Below are 17,122 nucleotides of genomic sequence, written 5' to 3' on the forward strand. Positions count from 1 at the left end.
GTGCACCTTTGTTTGTACTTTATTGTTTGTCAGTTATACCTCAATAGATGTATTTTTTAAAAGAGAATTTTTTTCTAGGTTAAAAAAGCCTGAAGCTAAATGACAGTGTATGAACATTAATTGAGATTCATATTTGGAAAATAAATTTAAAGATGGCTTAAAAAAAAAAAAAAAGTTAGCTGAATTAGAGCAACCTCTGCCCCAGATCTGTCCTGGGAAACAGCCCTGTGTTTCCACTTGTTTGCTTCAGGGAGCAGCAGAGTACCTGCCCTGCCCAGAAACAGCCCAACCACATGGGAGGCTGTTGATGTGGGAAGAGGGATTTAAGTTCCAAATATAAACCTTAGACCAGAGGTCAGAGATCTGTTTTGTCTGGCCCATACAATGTTTTTTAAAAATTTAAAATCATTGCAGTAATGTGCCAAGGATGGGGATGGCAGGAGAGATCCTGCCCCTCCAGGCAATAAGAGGGTATTGTCTGTAGAGAATTTAAAAACAAAACTGACTAAAAATCAGTGTCCTTTTTTATTATCACCAAGTTTCAGCAATTCTAAAAAATGTCAGTGATAAAATATTCCTTTCTCAAAAATATTTTGTAGATCTACATTCTAAATTGTTGTAGTTACTGATGAGTTTTAATACTACTATATAAGCTTCAAATTAGCACATTTATATTACTTATCCTTTAGAAGTTTTCTAATCTACGACTTCCCTGGCAGTCCAGTGGTTAAGACTCCATGCTTCCACTGCAGGGGATGAGGGTTCCATCCCTGGTCAGGGGAATTAAGGTCCTGCCTGCGGTGTGGTGCGGCCAGAAAAAAAAAAAAACTATTATAATCTACATGGAAGTTAATCTGTAGAACGCCCAGTTATACAACTGGCTCCTGACACAAACAGGTTCATTTTACATGTGTTTATAGCCAGAATTAGTTCTTAACCATTTGGAGTTATTCTTTGGTTTGGGCACAATTTCTGTCTCCTATGATATTACACAGTCCTGCATTTAACCAGTAGATTTACAATGAACAATGGTAGCACAGTGATTAAAAAGTCAAATAAAATGACGTTGAGTTACTTTAATTCTGTCATTCTAGGTGACCACTTAGTTTTTATTTGTATTGAAAATTTCTGGAATTTACTGACAAATGGAATTTTAATGAATCTTTGCCAAACATCTTTATGTTTAAGACTTTCTTTTCCTATTTGTATGTCTGTTGCTTCATGTGAAAGAAACTTTTTTGATATGAAAATTAGTAAAAGGCATTCTTTAATCAACTGTGCGTGGAGATTGACAAATCTAGCTGTATTCTCTATTAAATAGGAATATGCAAAAATTACTTTTGACGAATTTGCAGAAGTTAACTTTAAAAAAGAAATTAGAGTTATCCATTACTCAGGTTAAATGTAAGTATAAGTTTTTTGCCCCTTTCTCAAAAAAAACAATAATGTAACTAAGAAATATTAACCCATTACCCTTTCTTGTTCTGTAATGTATATTTAATTTTAACTATTTTTTTTATATCGTCAAGATTGTATCTACAGAGTTCAACAAAAGAAATAATTCACTGTTTGAATTTCTGGCCCTTATTAGTTTCTTTTCTGGACACTGTTGTTTCATTTCCTGATTATTACTGAAAATAATTTTGTTATATAGAAGAGGAGACTTTTTAAAAATCTCTCAGGTGTCAAATATGCTAAGTCTGCCACTGATTCCTCGTCAACATTTAAAAACTGGAGATTTCCAAATTTTGAAATCCCGATTTGTTGATCTATTGGAAAAAAATCAGAAGAGCTGGCAATAGTGGGCCCAAATTCCCTAAAGGCAACAATCAGCTGGGGCCCATTTATCCTATTACACCTGGCCTGAACCACTTATTTACATTGATTATGTCAACTGGCTTAGAGTCGAGGATTGGACTACTCTGCTCTGCAGCCCAGGCTGCCTCTGGGTGGTCGGCTAGTCAAATAGGAGAGGCAGGATTCTAGCCCAGGCAGAGATCAAACCTTATCGTGAGGCTTCACTGGTGGTGCAGTGGTTGAGAGTCCGCCTGCTGATGCAGGGGACACGGGTTCGTGCCCCGGTCCGGAAAGATCCCACATGCCGCGGAGCGGCTGGGCCCGTGAGCCATAGCCGCTGAGCCTGCGCGTCCGGAGCTTGTGCTCCGCAACGGGAGAGGCCACAACAGTGAGAGGCCAAGGGTGGGGAAGAGGAAGCCGTCGCACGAAATGGGAATTGCATAAAAATGATACAGGAGGAACAAGTAGTTAAGGGGAGGAATAAGAAGTAGCTCAGGGGTGTAACTTGCTACTTTCTAGCAAGGTACAAAAGTAGCCGCGCTGAGAATGAGCCCCGTGTGGTTGGTGCGCACGATGGCGCACTGCCTGCGTAACTATAGAAGTAGACGGATGACACCCCCACCAACACGCCGCTCGGCTCTCCCACCAGTTGCGGGATCGCTTCTTAGCGGCCTTAACCGTGAGAAGCAGGGAAGGTCTAACGTACATGCGCACGCGGCACTCTCTGCCAGAGGTCCGGGGACTTTCCCCTAGGCGCAAAGAAGGAACTAGTCCCCAGTTCGTAGCCTAGGAAACAGGCCTTCAGCACAAGCTACGTTGTGAGTCTCGCGGTCTAACCTTTTATAGCTCCAAGGGGAAATTTATTTTTCGGTTAGGGTGACGAAATTGGTGGCGTGGCAAATAAAAACCACTTCCAGTTATAATCTTCTAAGACTGTACGCTTCTGGAGACATCCTGGCTAACAGAATACCTATATAGAGGTAAGAAATGAACTAATTTCTTAAATGAACTAAGCTGGACCCACAGTGCTATGCAAATAGGCCTGGCCCCGCCCACACACTGGGTGGGCGTGACCTTCCTGGGAAGCCCGGAGCTGAACGGGCTCGGGAGCGCTCGGGTGCGTCCGACCTACGCCGGCGCCGCCTCGGTTCTCGCGGTGTCTGCCTGCAATGGCGAGCGTGGTGTCGCTCGCGGGTTCGCTGGGGCTGCTACTTGTGTCAGCGCTGCCCGAGGTGCTCGGAGACCGCACCAGCCCCGACCACCGGGCACACCCAGGTACCAGCGAGGGCAGCTGGAGGGAGGCTGGGACTGCCCACAGGCCCCAAACCCCAGCTGTACTGACCGCTTCTGCCCTCCTCTTCAGGGGACGCCGCCCAGGTCGGCCCTGGGGCCACGGAAACCCGGCGGCGGCCGCCGCCGCCACCGCCCAAGAACCAGCGCGAGCGGGCCTGGGCCGGGGCACTGCCCTTGGGAGCGCTGTACACCGCAGCCGCCGTGGCTTTTGTGCTGTACAAGTGTTTACAGGTGCGGGACGACCAGGGGTGGGGATACCCCGAGCCTGAATCTCCCAGGGGGACGCTATGGTACCAAGAAGAAGACACATTTTCCCTTCAGTCTGTAAAATGACAAGAGTTCCCTGGCTTTCTAAGATTATGGGGTTATTTTGAGCATCCAGCGTGGTAGTGGATGTGAAGGGCCCTTGGTAAATTGTAAATAAATAATGATCATCACATTTAATCCTCCCAACAATCCAGTGAAGAGGTTTAGTCACTTGCTCAAGACCACCCAGAGCTAGTAACTGGTGGAGCTGGGATTGGAACCCAGCAAATGTCCATACTACAGTAAGTGCAGTTCCCGGTGAGATTCCAACCTTGGCACGAGCAGTTGATTACTGTAGCCAAAGTGCTTTTAGAGTTCGAGGTAACAAGCAGTCTCAAGTTCTCCTTGGGAAGGAGGCCCTGCAATGTGAACTGACAGTATATTGTGGTGGATTGAAACTGTTGAAATGGAAAGTAGTACCTCCCAGGGCTCTCCCTTTAGCCCTGGCCCTATCACTTACTTGCATTGGAATATAGAGGGCTGAGCCAATTTGGAGATGATATGAAACTAGAAGGGATGGCTAATCGTGATCCAAAATAGACTTGACAGGCTAGAATGAGGGACTGAATATAATGATGAAATTTTACAAGGATAGATAATAAATTCTATTCTTGGACCCAAGTATAGTATGAAAGAAACATAATTTGGCAGCAGTTTATTATTTGACAAAGTTCAGTTGTGTGATGTGATAACCCACTTCCCAAATCAATGCTAGGAAGGAGGTATTGTGCTTTATTTTCTGATCAGAACACTCCTGGAGAATGTTACTCTCTTGAGGGCACTGTTTTAAGAGCAGTACATGCTCTTAAAACAAACCAGAGTAAAGAAACTAGAGAAAACCGTGTCAAATGAGCACTGACTGCAAAAGATTGGCACTATTAAACCAGAGAAGACGGGGTATGACCAATTTCTTCAAATTCCTGAGGGGCTATCACGTTGAAAAGATATGATTTTGGAAGGCTCTGATCAGTACCATGAAAAGAAGATGCACACAGGACAGTTTCTGGCTTTGTGTATAAACTAACAACCAGAACTTTATCAAACTGATGACAGCTGCTCCTTCCTGGAAGTGTTTCAGTAGACTAAACAACCACGTGTGGGGCATACTGACATGTTGCTTCCTGTCCTGGCTGAGGAGCTGGACTAGTTGTGATTATGATTCTTTGAGGTAAAAACCCACTAGTTTTGTCTACCTGAAATTGTCCTCCTCCTCCTTCTGGCTTTGGAGACTGCGGTAATTTATTTACTTATTTTTTTGTAAATTTATTTATTTTATTTTGGCTGCATTGGGTCTTCATTACTGTACGTGGGCTTTCTCTGGTTGCAGCAAGCGGGGGCTGCTCTTTGCTGAGGTGTGCAGGCTTCTCACTGCAGTGGCTTCTCTTGTTGAAGAGCACAAGGAACATTGTATACAAGGCTCTAGGTGTGCAAGTTTCAGTAGTTGTGGCACGTGGGCTCAGTAGTTGTGGCTCACGGGCTCTAGCGCGCAGGCTCAGTAGCTGTGGCGCACAGGCCCAGTTGCTCCGTGGCATGTGGGACCTTCCCGGACCAGGGCTTGAACCCGTGTCCCCTGCATTGGCAGGCGGATTCCTAATCACTGCACCACCAGGGAAGCCCCAAGAGTGAGGTTATTGAGAACCTCATTGCCCTTGCCTTTTTCCACAGCAGGGGAAAGATGAGGCTACTTTTCTCCAAGAGGAGGCAGGCAAGAAGGATTCACTGCAGTCAGGTGGGTTTTGCAGAAGTCTGTACTTGGGGGGGATTAAGGGACAGCAGAAGGTTGGTAACCATTGCTCTCCTTTTCTCCCTTACCCCAGAGCAACAGCTGGCCCAGCTGACACAACAGCTGGCCCAGACAGAACAACACCTGAACAGTCTGATGGCCCAGCTGGAGCCCCTTTTTGAGCGGTAAGCAGAGCAATGACCCTGTGGCCAGGGGAACTTGTGGTAGGTGGGAGAGGTGGGCACAGAGATTGGGCAGCCTCTGAGTGGACATATCTGCAGTGTGACTACCCTGGCTGGAGCCCAGCAGGAGCTTTTGCACATGAAGCTACAGGCCATCCACCAGCTGCTACGAGAGAGCAAACCAAACAAGGGTGTGGAGGTTCCAGAACCAGGTACAGGGTTGGGAGGTGAGAGTCTGGTGGAGGTAGAGACAAAGCCTCTCAGACTGGAACATGCCTGATCTTCCTCTTCACAGAGGCCAGCACACCCTTTCCTGAGGACTTATCTATAGAGGAGGACGAGGAAGAGGCTGGTGACAGTCAGGCCTGGGAGGAGCCCCTAAACTGGAGCACAGGGACGAGGAACCTAGCTACTCCCAGGGAAATGGAGCAGGGGCTAAGGAGAAGATGCCGGAAGGCTGCAGCAAAAGGGCCCCAGTCACAGCCCCCACCGGGAAGGAGGGACAACAGCTGACAGTTTAGTAAAACAGAGTCTGTTCTTGTGACTGGATGATCCTGTGTGCTTTTTCCATTCCAGCTGGTCACACACACACACACACACACCCATACTAGGTGCCTAAAAACAACTGGGCCTTCTTGAAAAGCTTCCCTTATTAGGACATAAAGAGGCTGTCTTCCAGTGCAGGAGCTGAGAAGACAGAGGGAGCTCCAGTCCTTCTCTTTGTATTCCTGAGGCCGCCGTCATGCCAGCCTTCAGGGCACAGAAACCCCTTTTCTCATATTGCATAGCTGAGATAAAAAGCTTCTCCAAAAAAGAAAAAACTTTACTAAAATCCTGTGGGAAAATAAATTATAGAAACTACATACAACATAAAAATAGCTGGTTCAGCTGAGGTTCAGTTGGGTCAGGTTTGGTGTCCGGATTCTCAAGAGCTGTTCAAATGACATGGCGTGTCTTGGTCTCACGCAAACACAGAATGACCCTTCTCAAACTGTGAAGAGTCTGTGTTTTGTTAGTACTGAAGAAGATTCCTTTGTACTCCCGACTCTGAGGTATCCTGGACTCGAATTTGTAAGATTCCTCTAGTTCTTCTGGCTGCTGTGGAGAGAAGATAGTTCAGGCACTGGCATGAGCACTCTATTCTGACAAAACCACCCAGGGTGTTGGATGGAGGAGTGGGGTGAGGGGTGCGAGTGAGTTCCAGACGTGAGAGAGGCCCCAAACTGCTGCCTCCAGCTTGTGGGCCTCACCACAGCACTCTTCTGAAGGAAAATAACTTACCTGCTGGCCAAAGTCAGACTGCGGTACCAGTGCGACAGCTCCTCCTGGTCTGTGGACATAAGCAGTAGCTTCTCGTGGGGAAAGGACAGCTAGGGAGAGACCACCTCTTAGCACATGGCTCAGAAATGTCCAGCCTTAAGCTAAAGGCCCTGCTGTTTCCATTGAGGTAATTTAGGGCTGAAGTGAGAACCAGGTATGAACCCCAAGCCCTACTATGCTCTCAACGTAGGTGGCTCAGTTCCTGTGAGGGGGGCCCAGGCCTAGGAGATGAATGGTGCACAGGCACTTGAGGTATATTTTGGGCCTCTCCTACCTCACCTAGGGCTCTCGCCTGTTACTTACGCTGAGCAGTCCACCACAGGGGCCTCCTGAGTGGCCAAAGACCCTGTGGAGTTGACACTCAGCCATGGGGTAGAGGGCCTGGCAAGCAAAGGTGCCACTCTGCAGCAGATGCAATGGAGGTCGAGGCTTGGCCATGAGGAGTGCATCAGAGAAGAGGAAGAACATTCGGGGCCGAGGCTCCCCTCGGGGAGGCACCACCAGCAGCCAACCCTGGCGTAGGAACCAGCGACCTGGGGGATGGGAGAGCTGTTATTCTGGTGCAGCTTCAGGACCATGATGCACGGAATAGAAGGAAAGGGAGGCTGACGAAATGGGGGGTATGTGCTGGCAAAAGAGAGGATGGGGGGTAGGAAAAGGGTAGTTTGAGGATTGAGGGGAAGCACACAGACTACCTGAGATAAGCCCCTTTGCCTGCCGTCCACTGAGCAGAGCCTGGACACGCTGGAGGTGCTGGTCATTCTTCTGTTTCTGACTGATGGTGTGGACTCTCTGGGCAGTGTCACTTATCCGCCGGGCAGCCCCTGGAATAATATTCCATGCCCCACTCCCAACACAACTTTGACTTTGGGTGAATGGTGGTGGTGAAAGACAGGCTATTCCAGAGAGGACCAGGGTCAGAGTCTAACTTCTTAAAGAGTATGTAGGGCAATAGGAACATTGTATACAAGTCATTGGAAGATAGGGGCATATCAGACATTGTTGGAGGTCAGAACCAGAAATGGATACAAGAGAAGCAGTCTCCAAGGACTGCTGTGGAGGAGCAAGAACATACTTGTGAGCTGTTCATGGTCAGGGCTGTTGGGACCTGTGTTTTCAGCCAAAGCAATGGCAAGATTCTCATACCTGGAATTAGACAGTTGGAAGTTACGAGGGGAAGTAGAGCTGGGCAAAATTTCCTCTGCCTGACACACAGATCACCCCCTGTACAAACTTCAGTTGCAAAGCCAGGAAAGACCTGCTTGTGGCTATTTTATCCCCCTCTTTCATCTGAGACTCAGAACCTGGGTTCACACCACATGGCCCTCTTCCATTCCACATTGAAGAGTCAGAGGGGCAGACTGACCAAGGTTCAGGAGGCCAGATCCCAAGGTGAAAGTTAATCAACTTAAGGAGGATGCTACAGACAACTAAGTTCTTAACTCATCCGCAGGGACAAATTCTAAGCTAGGCGAGCCTTTCATCTCCAGAAACCCTGTTGCTAACCTTATTACAGGCCCCTCACTTCAGTGTAAGTTCCACAATCCCAGCTAAGGGCCTGAGGCTGCACAGCCCAGGTACTCCAGTGGGTTCACATTTACTCTTGCAAAAAGTTTTTGGGAGCAATTTGTCCCAGGAGAGACACAGTGGGACAAATCCCATGGAATCCCACAAAGCTGAGAGCAGCAATCATACAGACTCAGTATTCCAAGAGAAGTTGGCTGTGTCAGGGTGAGTTCACTCACTGCTGGAGCCTCTGCAGAGGCAGAGGGAGCAGGTCCTGGAGCTGAATGCCCCCAAACTCAGGGCGACCTTCCTGAAGTCGCACAAACCTCCGGAAACGTTTGTTCTTCTTTAATTGCTCCTAGAGTGACGGGGAAAGAGTTGGCAGCAAGGAGAGAAGCCTCTCCTACTATTGTATTCTTCGGTGTACACATCCCCAGCCCTCAGGAAGCTGTGTGCTCCTGAGAGAACCCCGTCTCCCTACAGGGAACTTAGTACAGAGCTGGACACCCACAGGGCTCTATAAATGCAGGAACAGTATAAATGAAGTTTGGGTCTGCAGATGAAGAGGCAATGTATGGAGGAAGAGGGGAAGGAGGACTTGAGGTCATCTTCAGGTTACCTGCAGGGTGGTCCGGGACCTCTCAGCGTTGGCAGCAAATTGGGTGTAGAGCTCCAGGTGGGGGCAGAAGCCCTCCAGCCCCTGTCCCCAGCGCCCTCCTTCGAGGTAGGGAAGCAGCTCTCTGCGTAGGTCAGGACAATAAAAGAGCAGCCCAAGAACTACTCAAGCACCACCTCTTTTAATTCTCCTACCCCTGCCCCGGAGGTAGTGCTATTACCCCATTTTACGGGTGGAGAATTGGGGCAGATTAAGGCACTGGGCCAAGACCACAAGTGAGGTAACTGGCAGACTCCGAATGTGAACCGGGGTCGCTCCGACTCTGAGCTCCGTGCACTGCCAGAGGCCAGAGCTCTCCCTCCTTTCTCTTCCCACGCCCCTTCTACTCACTGGCTGGCGCCGTAAATGAGCTCCCAGGGCCCAAACAGGGCCTGGCGCTCTGGTGGTCGCAGGGTGCCCTTGGCTCTCAGAATCCCCACGAAGTACTGCGGAAGGAGAGAATACCGGCATGCAGTCCGCAGAAACATGAAGCCAGTGCCAAGGCGCCGCTAGAAACTGTGTAAGTCGGCCTGAGGTCCCTACGTGCAGGCGTCCAGGTCAGGACCCACGGTACCCCAGTCAGGGTCACCGACCTCGTAGGGGCCCTCTCACACCCAGGGGTCCCCGCCCCTACGGGAGGGTGTGCGGGCCCCGCACCGTGGCCACCAGCCCCAGCTGTTCGTGGTAGCGCCGCTCGGTCTCCAGCAGCTCCCGGGCAGTGCAGGCGCGTTTCCGCTCCCAACGGGCACGCTGCTCTTGCACCGGGCACCGTACGCTGGGGCCCGGGCTTTCCATGCCGGACTGGAGGGTCGGTACTTCCAGCCGCAGCCCGCCGGAGATTCAAATCCCAACGGCTCAGAGGGCGGGGCCGTGGGGGCGGGGCCTTGGAGGGGAGCGCGCCCTCTGGCGCCTAGAGGCTGCGCGCAGGACGGAGCATGCGCAGCTGCCAGCTGAACCGCATCAGGTCACCGCCAGGGCGGCGCTGCCGGTGTGCGGCACCTTTCGGGGCAGGGCAGGTTGGGGCAAGTGGGTGGCCCTCCTTTGAGTAGCACTAAGTTGGGGCAGCAGCGTGGACTTTGAGTCAGGAGAGTTGGGCGTTTAGACACGGGCAGGGTCGCAGTGCCCCACCTGTAGAATTAAGATTCTGTCCTGGGCCCATGCCAGACACCGGCGTCCAGTTGTCCCCAATGCTTTTATTACTAGGAATCCTCACGGGTCACCAGGTTTTGAATATTTTGGCCCCCGGAAAAGTTGATAGGCTTTAAGTCACTAACTTGCTTTCTCTTTCCATACTGATCCAAAACCTGATAGCCAGTTAGCTTCCGGTCAGCAAGTGTCAATAACTAACATGGTGGGTCGGAATTGCTGTAATTCTGGCCAAAAGCTTAGAGTTGATGAGTCTGTGTTACCTAGTCCACAGATAAAATGTACCAGATTTTCTTTACTTACTTAGGTCTTTTTGAAAACTGGCAATAGCCTTGGAGGGTAAATTAGCAGTGCCATTTTGTCAGTATGCATGAGATATCTTAAAATGTGCCTACTCTTCTAACCCAGCAATTCCACTTCTAGGAATGCATCCTAAAAAATAGATATGTGGACAAAAACATATGTACTAGGATGGGTGGCAAGATGTTGTAACAACAGAAAACTGGAAATCACTTAAATGCCTAATGGTAGAGAATTGGCTGGGAAAATTATGGTAGAGCCATTTGAAGAATAATATGAAAGCATTAATGATGTAAAAAAGCTATCAATATGGGAAAACACATAGTGTATTGACGAGAGAAAAAAAGCAGGCCATAAAACTGTGTACAATATGATCTTATTTAGGTAGTATAACATATCTATGACTGGAAGGATAAACAATCGAAAGGTGATTGTGGCTTTTATCTCTGGGTGATGGGATCAAAGATAATTCATTCAACAAATATTTATTACGCACCAAATCTGTTCCAGGCACTGGCCCACTGAGGGGGTGAATGGGATAAATAGGGTGACTTTTAAAATTCCCTTATACTTTTCTGCTTTTTCCAAGTTTTCTGCTTGAGCATGCGTGCATTACTTTGTAATTAGAAAAAAATGCTATTAAAAAGCAAAATGTTAGAAACTTTAGACCCTATTCCTACCACTGAGGACTCCTAAGAATCTGGGCCCGAAGCCAAGAACCAGGGTATTGTCAGGATTCTGAGGCCGCCTCTAGCTCTCTGACATTCTAAGTATGCTGAGGAAGGAGAAATGCTGGCCTTAGATCAGGGAAAAACTTGAAGGGCTCGATGGAGGCAAGAGAGAGTTTGGGTCAGACTGTACCTTGGACAGGTCACAGGGGAACTGGTGATGCCACATAGGTGGAGGACTGGCTACACTGTCTCAGGTGAATGTGGGACAGTCCACACTAAGAGCTCAAGGGTGGAAGGGGGCAGATAATCTCATGACAATTGGTATCACCATGAGCCCAGGTAATGGGAACAGAGCACACTCCCAGGGCGCAGTCAGTGATGGGTGTGTTTGGGTATCCTGCCAGTGTGCGAACGTGCTTTAGGTGGATGGAAGAGGACAGGGGAATAGAGCCTGCTGTGAGCTCAGGTTGGGAAATCACTCAACTTTTGAGGAAGAAGAGGGCAAAGCTGAGCAAGACACAGTGAGGACACTTGGAGACAACTGATTCCCTGGGGACCCAGTGTCCCACAGAGCAAGTCAGGCACACCATATTCTGCCCGCAGCTCTCCCCTAAAGCCAAAGGAAAGAGGGGCCAGGGAAGACGGTTAAGAATCCGCCTGCCAATGCAGGGGACACGGGTTCGAGCCCTGGTCTGGGAAGAGCCCACATGCTGTGGAGCAACTAAGCCCATGCACCACAACTACTGAGCCTGTGCTGTAGAGCCCCTGAGCCACAACTACTGAAGCCCGCGCGCCTAGAGCCCGTGCTCCACAATAAGAGAAGTCACCGCAATAAGAAGCCCTCATATTGCAGTGAAGAGTAGCCCCCCACTCGATACAATTAGAGAAAGCCTGCGCGCAGCAGCAGCAAAGACCCAACGCAGCCATAAATTAATTAATTAATTTTAAAAAATAAATTTAGGGCTTCCCTGGTGGCGCAGTGGTTGAGAGTCCGCCTGCTGATTCAGGGGACACGGGTTCGTGCCCCAGTCCGGGAAGATCCGACATGCCGCAGAGCGGCTGGGCCCGTGAGCCATGGCCGCTGAGCCTGCGCGTCCGGAGCCTGTGCTCCGCAACGGGAGAGGCCACAACAGTGAGAGGCCCGCGTACCGCAAATAAATAAATAAATAACTTTTAAAAATAAAAATAATTGGGGGGGTGGAATTCCCTGGCAGTCCAGTGGTTAGGACTCGGTGCTTTCACTGCTGGGGGCCCAGGTTCAATCCCTGGTCAGGGAACTAAGATCCCGCAATCCACGTAGCTCGGCCAAAAAAAATTTTATTTCCTCTGTCCTTTAATTACCCTCAACCTCTGCTTTCAACTCACTGGAGAAGCCCTAGGGATGCTTTGAATAATAATTACCAGTCATTCTACAAAAATTAAATGCCTCTCACGCACCAGGTCTTATGCCAGGCATGGAGATGAAATGGGGGACAAGAGAAATGTGACCCCTGCCCTTATGAATGCTTTTAATCCAGCATGACACACATGGTAAGGAGTCACCATAAAGTGAGATACATGTTACAAAGGAAATATAGGCTTCTATGCATGCAGGAGTGAAGGGACTGGCCCTAGCCTAGGAGTCAGGGAGGCTTCTTGGAGGAAGTGACATGTGAACTGAAGGATGCCAGGAGGATAAACAAAACAAAACCTGGCTAGGCAGGGCCGGCAATGTGGGTGCGGTGGACAGAGAGACAAATAGCATGGACAAAGGCTCGGAGATAAAACACACATGCACACGCATGCAATGCATTCAAGGAACTGCTATAAGTTTAATAAGACTAGAGCACAGATTGCAAAGGAAAGTGTGATGAGAAAGGAAACTGGAGAGGTAGACACAGGCCAAACCATAGAGGGAATTTATATCAGTAAGACTGTGTCACAAGTAATCGTAAATCAAAGTGGCTAAACGATAAGATAAGATAGTTTATCAGCTCATGCAACTGAAAAGTCCAGATACTGGGGGGGGGGGGGAGGCGGGGGGGGGGGGACGACTTGGGTTAGCTTAATCCAGCAGCTCAGTCAAATCACCAAGGACTGCTTTCTACCATTCTACTCTGCCTTCCATGGTTTTATCATCTTAAGGCTGGCTTCCATTGGGGTTACAAGGTGGCTGCCCACAGTTCCAGAGGCTGTGTGTTTCCTCATCCATGTCTGGACAAAGTGAAAGTGAATTCCCTCAGTTATCAAATACTTGAGACAGAGAGCTTCACTCTGACTGGACCCACCTAGGTTGCAAACCCATCAAGGAGAACAGGGCAATGGCAGCCCTCTGAAGGCCATGTCAAGTAGTACTATGGACTTTATCCTAAGGGCAATGGGAAACATTCAGAGGTCTTAAATAGGGAGTGAGATTATATGTGCATTTTAGAGAGATCACCCTGGCTAGCTGGACTCAGCAAGACCCATTAGGAGGCTGGTGCAGTTACCCAGGTAAGAGGTGATGGAAGTGTGGACTAGGATGAAAAATGAGGATGAAAAGTTTAGAAGGTAGAATCCATAGTGCTTGATGACTTGACTTTCCTTCAGACGTGAAGGAAAAGATGAAAGATGGCACCAGGCTCCTGGCTTAGACCACTTGGTGGAGTATGGAAGAAGAGGTTTTGGGGACAAATGAATTCGGCTACAGGCCTGTTGAATTTGAGATACTTGTGGGACATCCAAGTGGGGATATCCATTTGGCGGGTGGTTATAGATCTGACATGGGGTAGTCCAACCTGGGGATACTTGGCTGTCCTCAAGTATAGAAGCTATGGGAGTAAATGAAACTGCCTACAAAGGACATGAAGAGGGATATGGGCAGAAGACATGAAGGTCCCCAGCACAAGCTCATTCCTTCTCATCCCGTGCACCCACTTCAGTTCCAAAATGGCTGATGGTGTAGTGGGCTAAATGGTGGCCCCCATAAAGATGTGTCCATGTCCTGACCCCTAGAACCTGTGAATGTGACCTTATTTGGAAAAAGGGTCTTTGCAGATGTAGTTAAATTAAGAATCTTAAGATCATCCTGGATTATCCTGGTGGGCCCTAAATCCAATGGTAAGTGTTCCTATAAGAGACATCCAGTAGAAGACATAAGGACAAGAGAAGAAGGCCATGTGAAGTCAGAAGCAGAGACTGAAGTTTTGCAGCCACAAGCCAAGGAATGCCTGGAGCCACCAGAAGCTAGAAGAGGCCTTAGAGCCTTCAGAAGGAACAGGGCCCTGCCAACACCTTAATTTCAGACTTCTAGCCTCCAGAACTCTGAAAGAATAAATCTGTGTTGTTTTATGCCACCCAGTTTGTGTTAATTTGTTACAGCAGTCCTAGGAAAATAATACTGATGGTGAGCTGGGCCAGAACTACAGGTGAGTCCCCAGGGCCCCAGAAGGGCTGTGATTTGTCTTTGCTTCCAATCCATGTCTGGGGAATAGGGGGCTCTTTTTCCTCCTACTTCACCAGCAAATAGCTCCCTCCTCTGCAGCCCTGGGATAAGCAGAGACATGGCCCTCGATGTCTTAAGACATAGACCCTAATGACCAAAAACTTGGCCTTAAACAACCACAGAGAGGTCGTGTGTCAGGCCGGGGTGGGGGGAGGGGGTGTCCTTAGTCAATCAGTCCTGAGTACACTCTGTCCCTGAGGAGACTCAGGAAACAAGACTCTGGGAGCTCAAACCTGTTTCAGGGTTTGGCAGACTCCCAGTTGCAAAAGCACGATCTTGGGTCAGAGTCCACATTCCCCACCCAGACCAGAGACATAGTCACACACAGAGACAGAGAGCTCAAGAAAGAGACAGCACCATGGAGAATGGCACTTGGGAAATTAGGGAGCTGTAACACAGAGGGAGCTGTACCTAGATGCAATCTGGACTCTGAAATACTGAGAAAAAGCAGCAGAGATGGAGGGGAGACATGTGGACACATAGAAGTGCCAAGGAGAATTGTACAAGGAGACCCTGATGGAGATCTAAAAAGGAAAAAGGTGGAAACATTCAAAACATTTGGAAAGAGGGAAAATGAAATAAAACTAAGATTGGTGTTGGAGAAAGTTCTAGACATACAGACTCCAGACTTCAGTTAGCATGGTGTTTCTGTCCTCCATGCTTCCCATGACCTCCTCCACCTCAACTAGATTAGTCGTTACCACATTCTGTCTTGTCCAGGCCCATCCAGTTTAGATATTACCATGTACTTTCCATGTGTCTGGGTCCAACCAAGGTTCTGACAACACAGCTGACCAAGACAATGAGCTGACCATCAGGAGTTCACACTGGATCAGATTGCCATGGATGGCTCTTAATTTAGCTCCAGAAATGGCAACCTAGATCGTTAGGCTGACTACCTCCTAAGAAGACTGCTTGTTCAGCCATACAAGTTTTGGCATACAGTATGACAGTCACTCTGACAAGGCAGACAGTTTGGGGTGCTGTAGAAATGTGATGTCCTGCTCCTGGAATAATTGCGGTTTGACACACACAGGCCATTGACAATGGGCTCCCTGAGGGCAGGGAAGGCATTTAGTTTGGTTTTTCTCAAGCCCTGTCTCGGTGATCTGCAGAGAGAAAAATGATCAATAATAAAGTAATACTGAACAAAAGACAGACTCAATCAATCAAATACTGGACCCTGCCCTTATGGACCTCAAGGCTATTGGAGCAGATATAATGTCATAAATCACCTTAATATGAATTGGATGCTAGACAAGGTTGTTAGTGAGGGCAAAGAACTGTGGTGGTTCAGAGGCACCAGAAATCTCTTCCTGTGGTGTAAAGTTGGTCAAGCAAGACCTCCTAGAAGAGATGGCCTTTGAGCTGAGTCTTTTTTTTTATTATTTAATTTTTATTTTATCTTAGAGTATAGTTGAGTTACAGTGTTGTGTTAGTTTCAGGTGTACAGCAAAGTGACTCAGTTATACATATACATATATCCATTCTTTTTCAGATTCTTTTCCCATATAGGGTATTACAGAATATTGAGTAGAGTTCCCTGTGCTATATAGTAGGTCCTTGTTGGTTATCTATTTTATATATAGTAGTGTGTATAGGTTAATCCCAAACTCCTAATTTACCCCTCCCCTCCACCTTCCCCTTTGTAATCATAAATTTGTTTTCTAGTCTGTGAGTCTGTTTCTGTTTTGTAAATAAGTTCATTTGTATCATGTGTTTTTAGATTCCACATATAAGTGATATCATATGATATTTGTCTTTCTCTGTCTGACTTACTTCACTAACTATGATAATCTCTAGGTCTATCCATGTTGCTGCAAATGGCATTATTTCATTCTTTTTTAATGGCTGAGTAACATTCCACTGTATATATGGACCACATCTTCTTTATCCATTCCTCTGTCGATGGACATTTAGGTTGCTTCCATGTCTTGGCTATTGTAAATAGTGCTGCAATGAACATTGGGGTGCATGTGTCTTTTCAAATTATGGTTTTCTCCAGATATATGCCCAGGAGTGGGATTGCTGGATCATATAGTAGTTCTACTTTTAGTTTTCTAAGGAACCTCCATACTGTTCTCCATAGTGGTTGTATGAACTGAGTTTTGAATAATAGAAGGGATTTAGACAGAGGAGATAGTAAAGCTGTTTAACATGTTAGTGGGTGCATTCGTGCACAACTACTGACCTACCAGAGTGGAAACTGGTTGGGGCATTCAAGTGGGGTCCTGGAGCCCCTGCTGTGTCAAGCATTACTTCTTTAGTGAGTTCATAAGGTCAGGACAGTCCCTAGGGAGGAGTGGGGTAGCAGGAGCACCCTGGAGTTAGGGACTAGTTACAAACCAGATTATAAATATTTCAATATATTTAATTACCTATACAACCATACTGGTGTCTGTACCTACTGAATGTTAGCCCCAGATAAGGATCTCCTGAGATGGCCTTACTCTCTTCTGGTTTGTTGAAGCCATAGGGGCCTTATTAGAATGTGAGCTGTAGAACAGCAGAGGCTGTTCTCCAGTTCAATGCTGCATCCCTAGGGTCTAGAACAGTGCCTGGAGGACTAGAGGAAGCTTACCAAATGTTAAGTGAATAGGCAGACTGGGAATCCCAGCCCATTGTTGGGGTCCTCTCACTATTCATCTCCTTGCACCCACTTTCCCCCTCCAATTCGTACTCCACACTACCCTTCAACATAACCTAGAATGAGATTTGGATTCTGTCATTCTTCTGCTCAAAGTATTTGGTGCCTCCCTT

General features: G+C 47.9%; 2 protein-coding genes across 3 annotated transcripts; one reads left to right on the plus strand and one right to left on the minus strand.

Annotated features, from left to right (window-relative positions):
* Window positions 1-2,865: 2,865 nt before the first annotated feature.
* Window positions 2,866-5,938, plus strand: CCDC107 (coiled-coil domain containing 107). Of its 2 annotated transcripts, none has more exons than XM_079927606.1 (6): window positions 2,866-3,072; window positions 3,161-3,321; window positions 5,062-5,125; window positions 5,214-5,304; window positions 5,401-5,513; window positions 5,597-5,938. In XM_079927606.1, exons 1-6 carry the CDS (start codon window positions 2,967-2,969, stop codon window positions 5,812-5,814), a joined length of 753 nt encoding a protein of 250 aa, XP_079783732.1. In that variant the 5' UTR covers window positions 2,866-2,966; the 3' UTR covers window positions 5,815-5,938. The 2 variants fall into 2 exon arrangements, with proteins under 2 accessions (XP_079783732.1, XP_079783733.1); XM_079927607.1 differs by having other exon boundaries at window positions 5,065-5,125.
* A 325-nt stretch (window positions 5,939-6,263) lies between these two features.
* ARHGEF39 (Rho guanine nucleotide exchange factor 39) lies at window positions 6,264-12,838 on the minus strand. The gene is made up of 9 exons (XM_079927605.1): window positions 9,440-12,838; window positions 9,134-9,228; window positions 8,747-8,867; window positions 8,367-8,485; window positions 7,697-7,767; window positions 7,317-7,445; window positions 6,925-7,154; window positions 6,583-6,671; window positions 6,264-6,399 (listed from the first exon to the last, which is right to left on the minus strand). The coding sequence occupies exons 1-9, from the start codon at window positions 9,575-9,577 to the stop codon at window positions 6,384-6,386; spliced, it is 1,008 nt and encodes a 335-aa protein (XP_079783731.1). The 5' UTR covers window positions 9,578-12,838; the 3' UTR covers window positions 6,264-6,383.
* Between the last annotated feature and the right edge of the window lie 4,284 nt (window positions 12,839-17,122).

This window comes from Stenella coeruleoalba (assembly GCF_951394435.1).
Source record: "Stenella coeruleoalba genome assembly, chromosome: 7".
In the NCBI taxonomy this organism is placed as follows: Eukaryota; Metazoa; Chordata; class Mammalia; order Artiodactyla; family Delphinidae; genus Stenella; species Stenella coeruleoalba.

Excerpts from the sequence above, each read along its gene's own strand:
- CCDC107 (XM_079927606.1), top strand. The coding sequence starts at position 2,967 with ATGGCGAGCGTGGTGTCGCTCGCGGGTTCGCTGGGGCTGCTACTTGTG. Across the intron at positions 3,322-5,061 it reads TGCTGTACAAGTGTTTACAG|CAGGGGAAAGATGAGGCTAC; the intron begins GTGCGGGACGAC and ends CTTTTTCCACAG. Across the intron at positions 5,126-5,213 it reads GAAGGATTCACTGCAGTCAG|AGCAACAGCTGGCCCAGCTG; the intron begins GTGGGTTTTGCA and ends CCCTTACCCCAG.
- ARHGEF39 (XM_079927605.1), bottom strand. The coding sequence starts at position 9,577 with ATGGAAAGCCCGGGCCCCAGCGTACGGTGCCCGGTGCAAGAGCAGCGT. Across the intron at positions 8,486-8,746 it reads GGTCCCGGACCACCCTGCAG|GAGCAATTAAAGAAGAACAA; the intron begins GTAACCTGAAGA and ends CCGTCACTCTAG. Across the intron at positions 7,768-8,366 it reads CCTCTGCAGAGGCTCCAGCA|GTATGAGAATCTTGCCATTG; the intron begins GTGAGTGAACTC and ends GTCTAATTCCAG.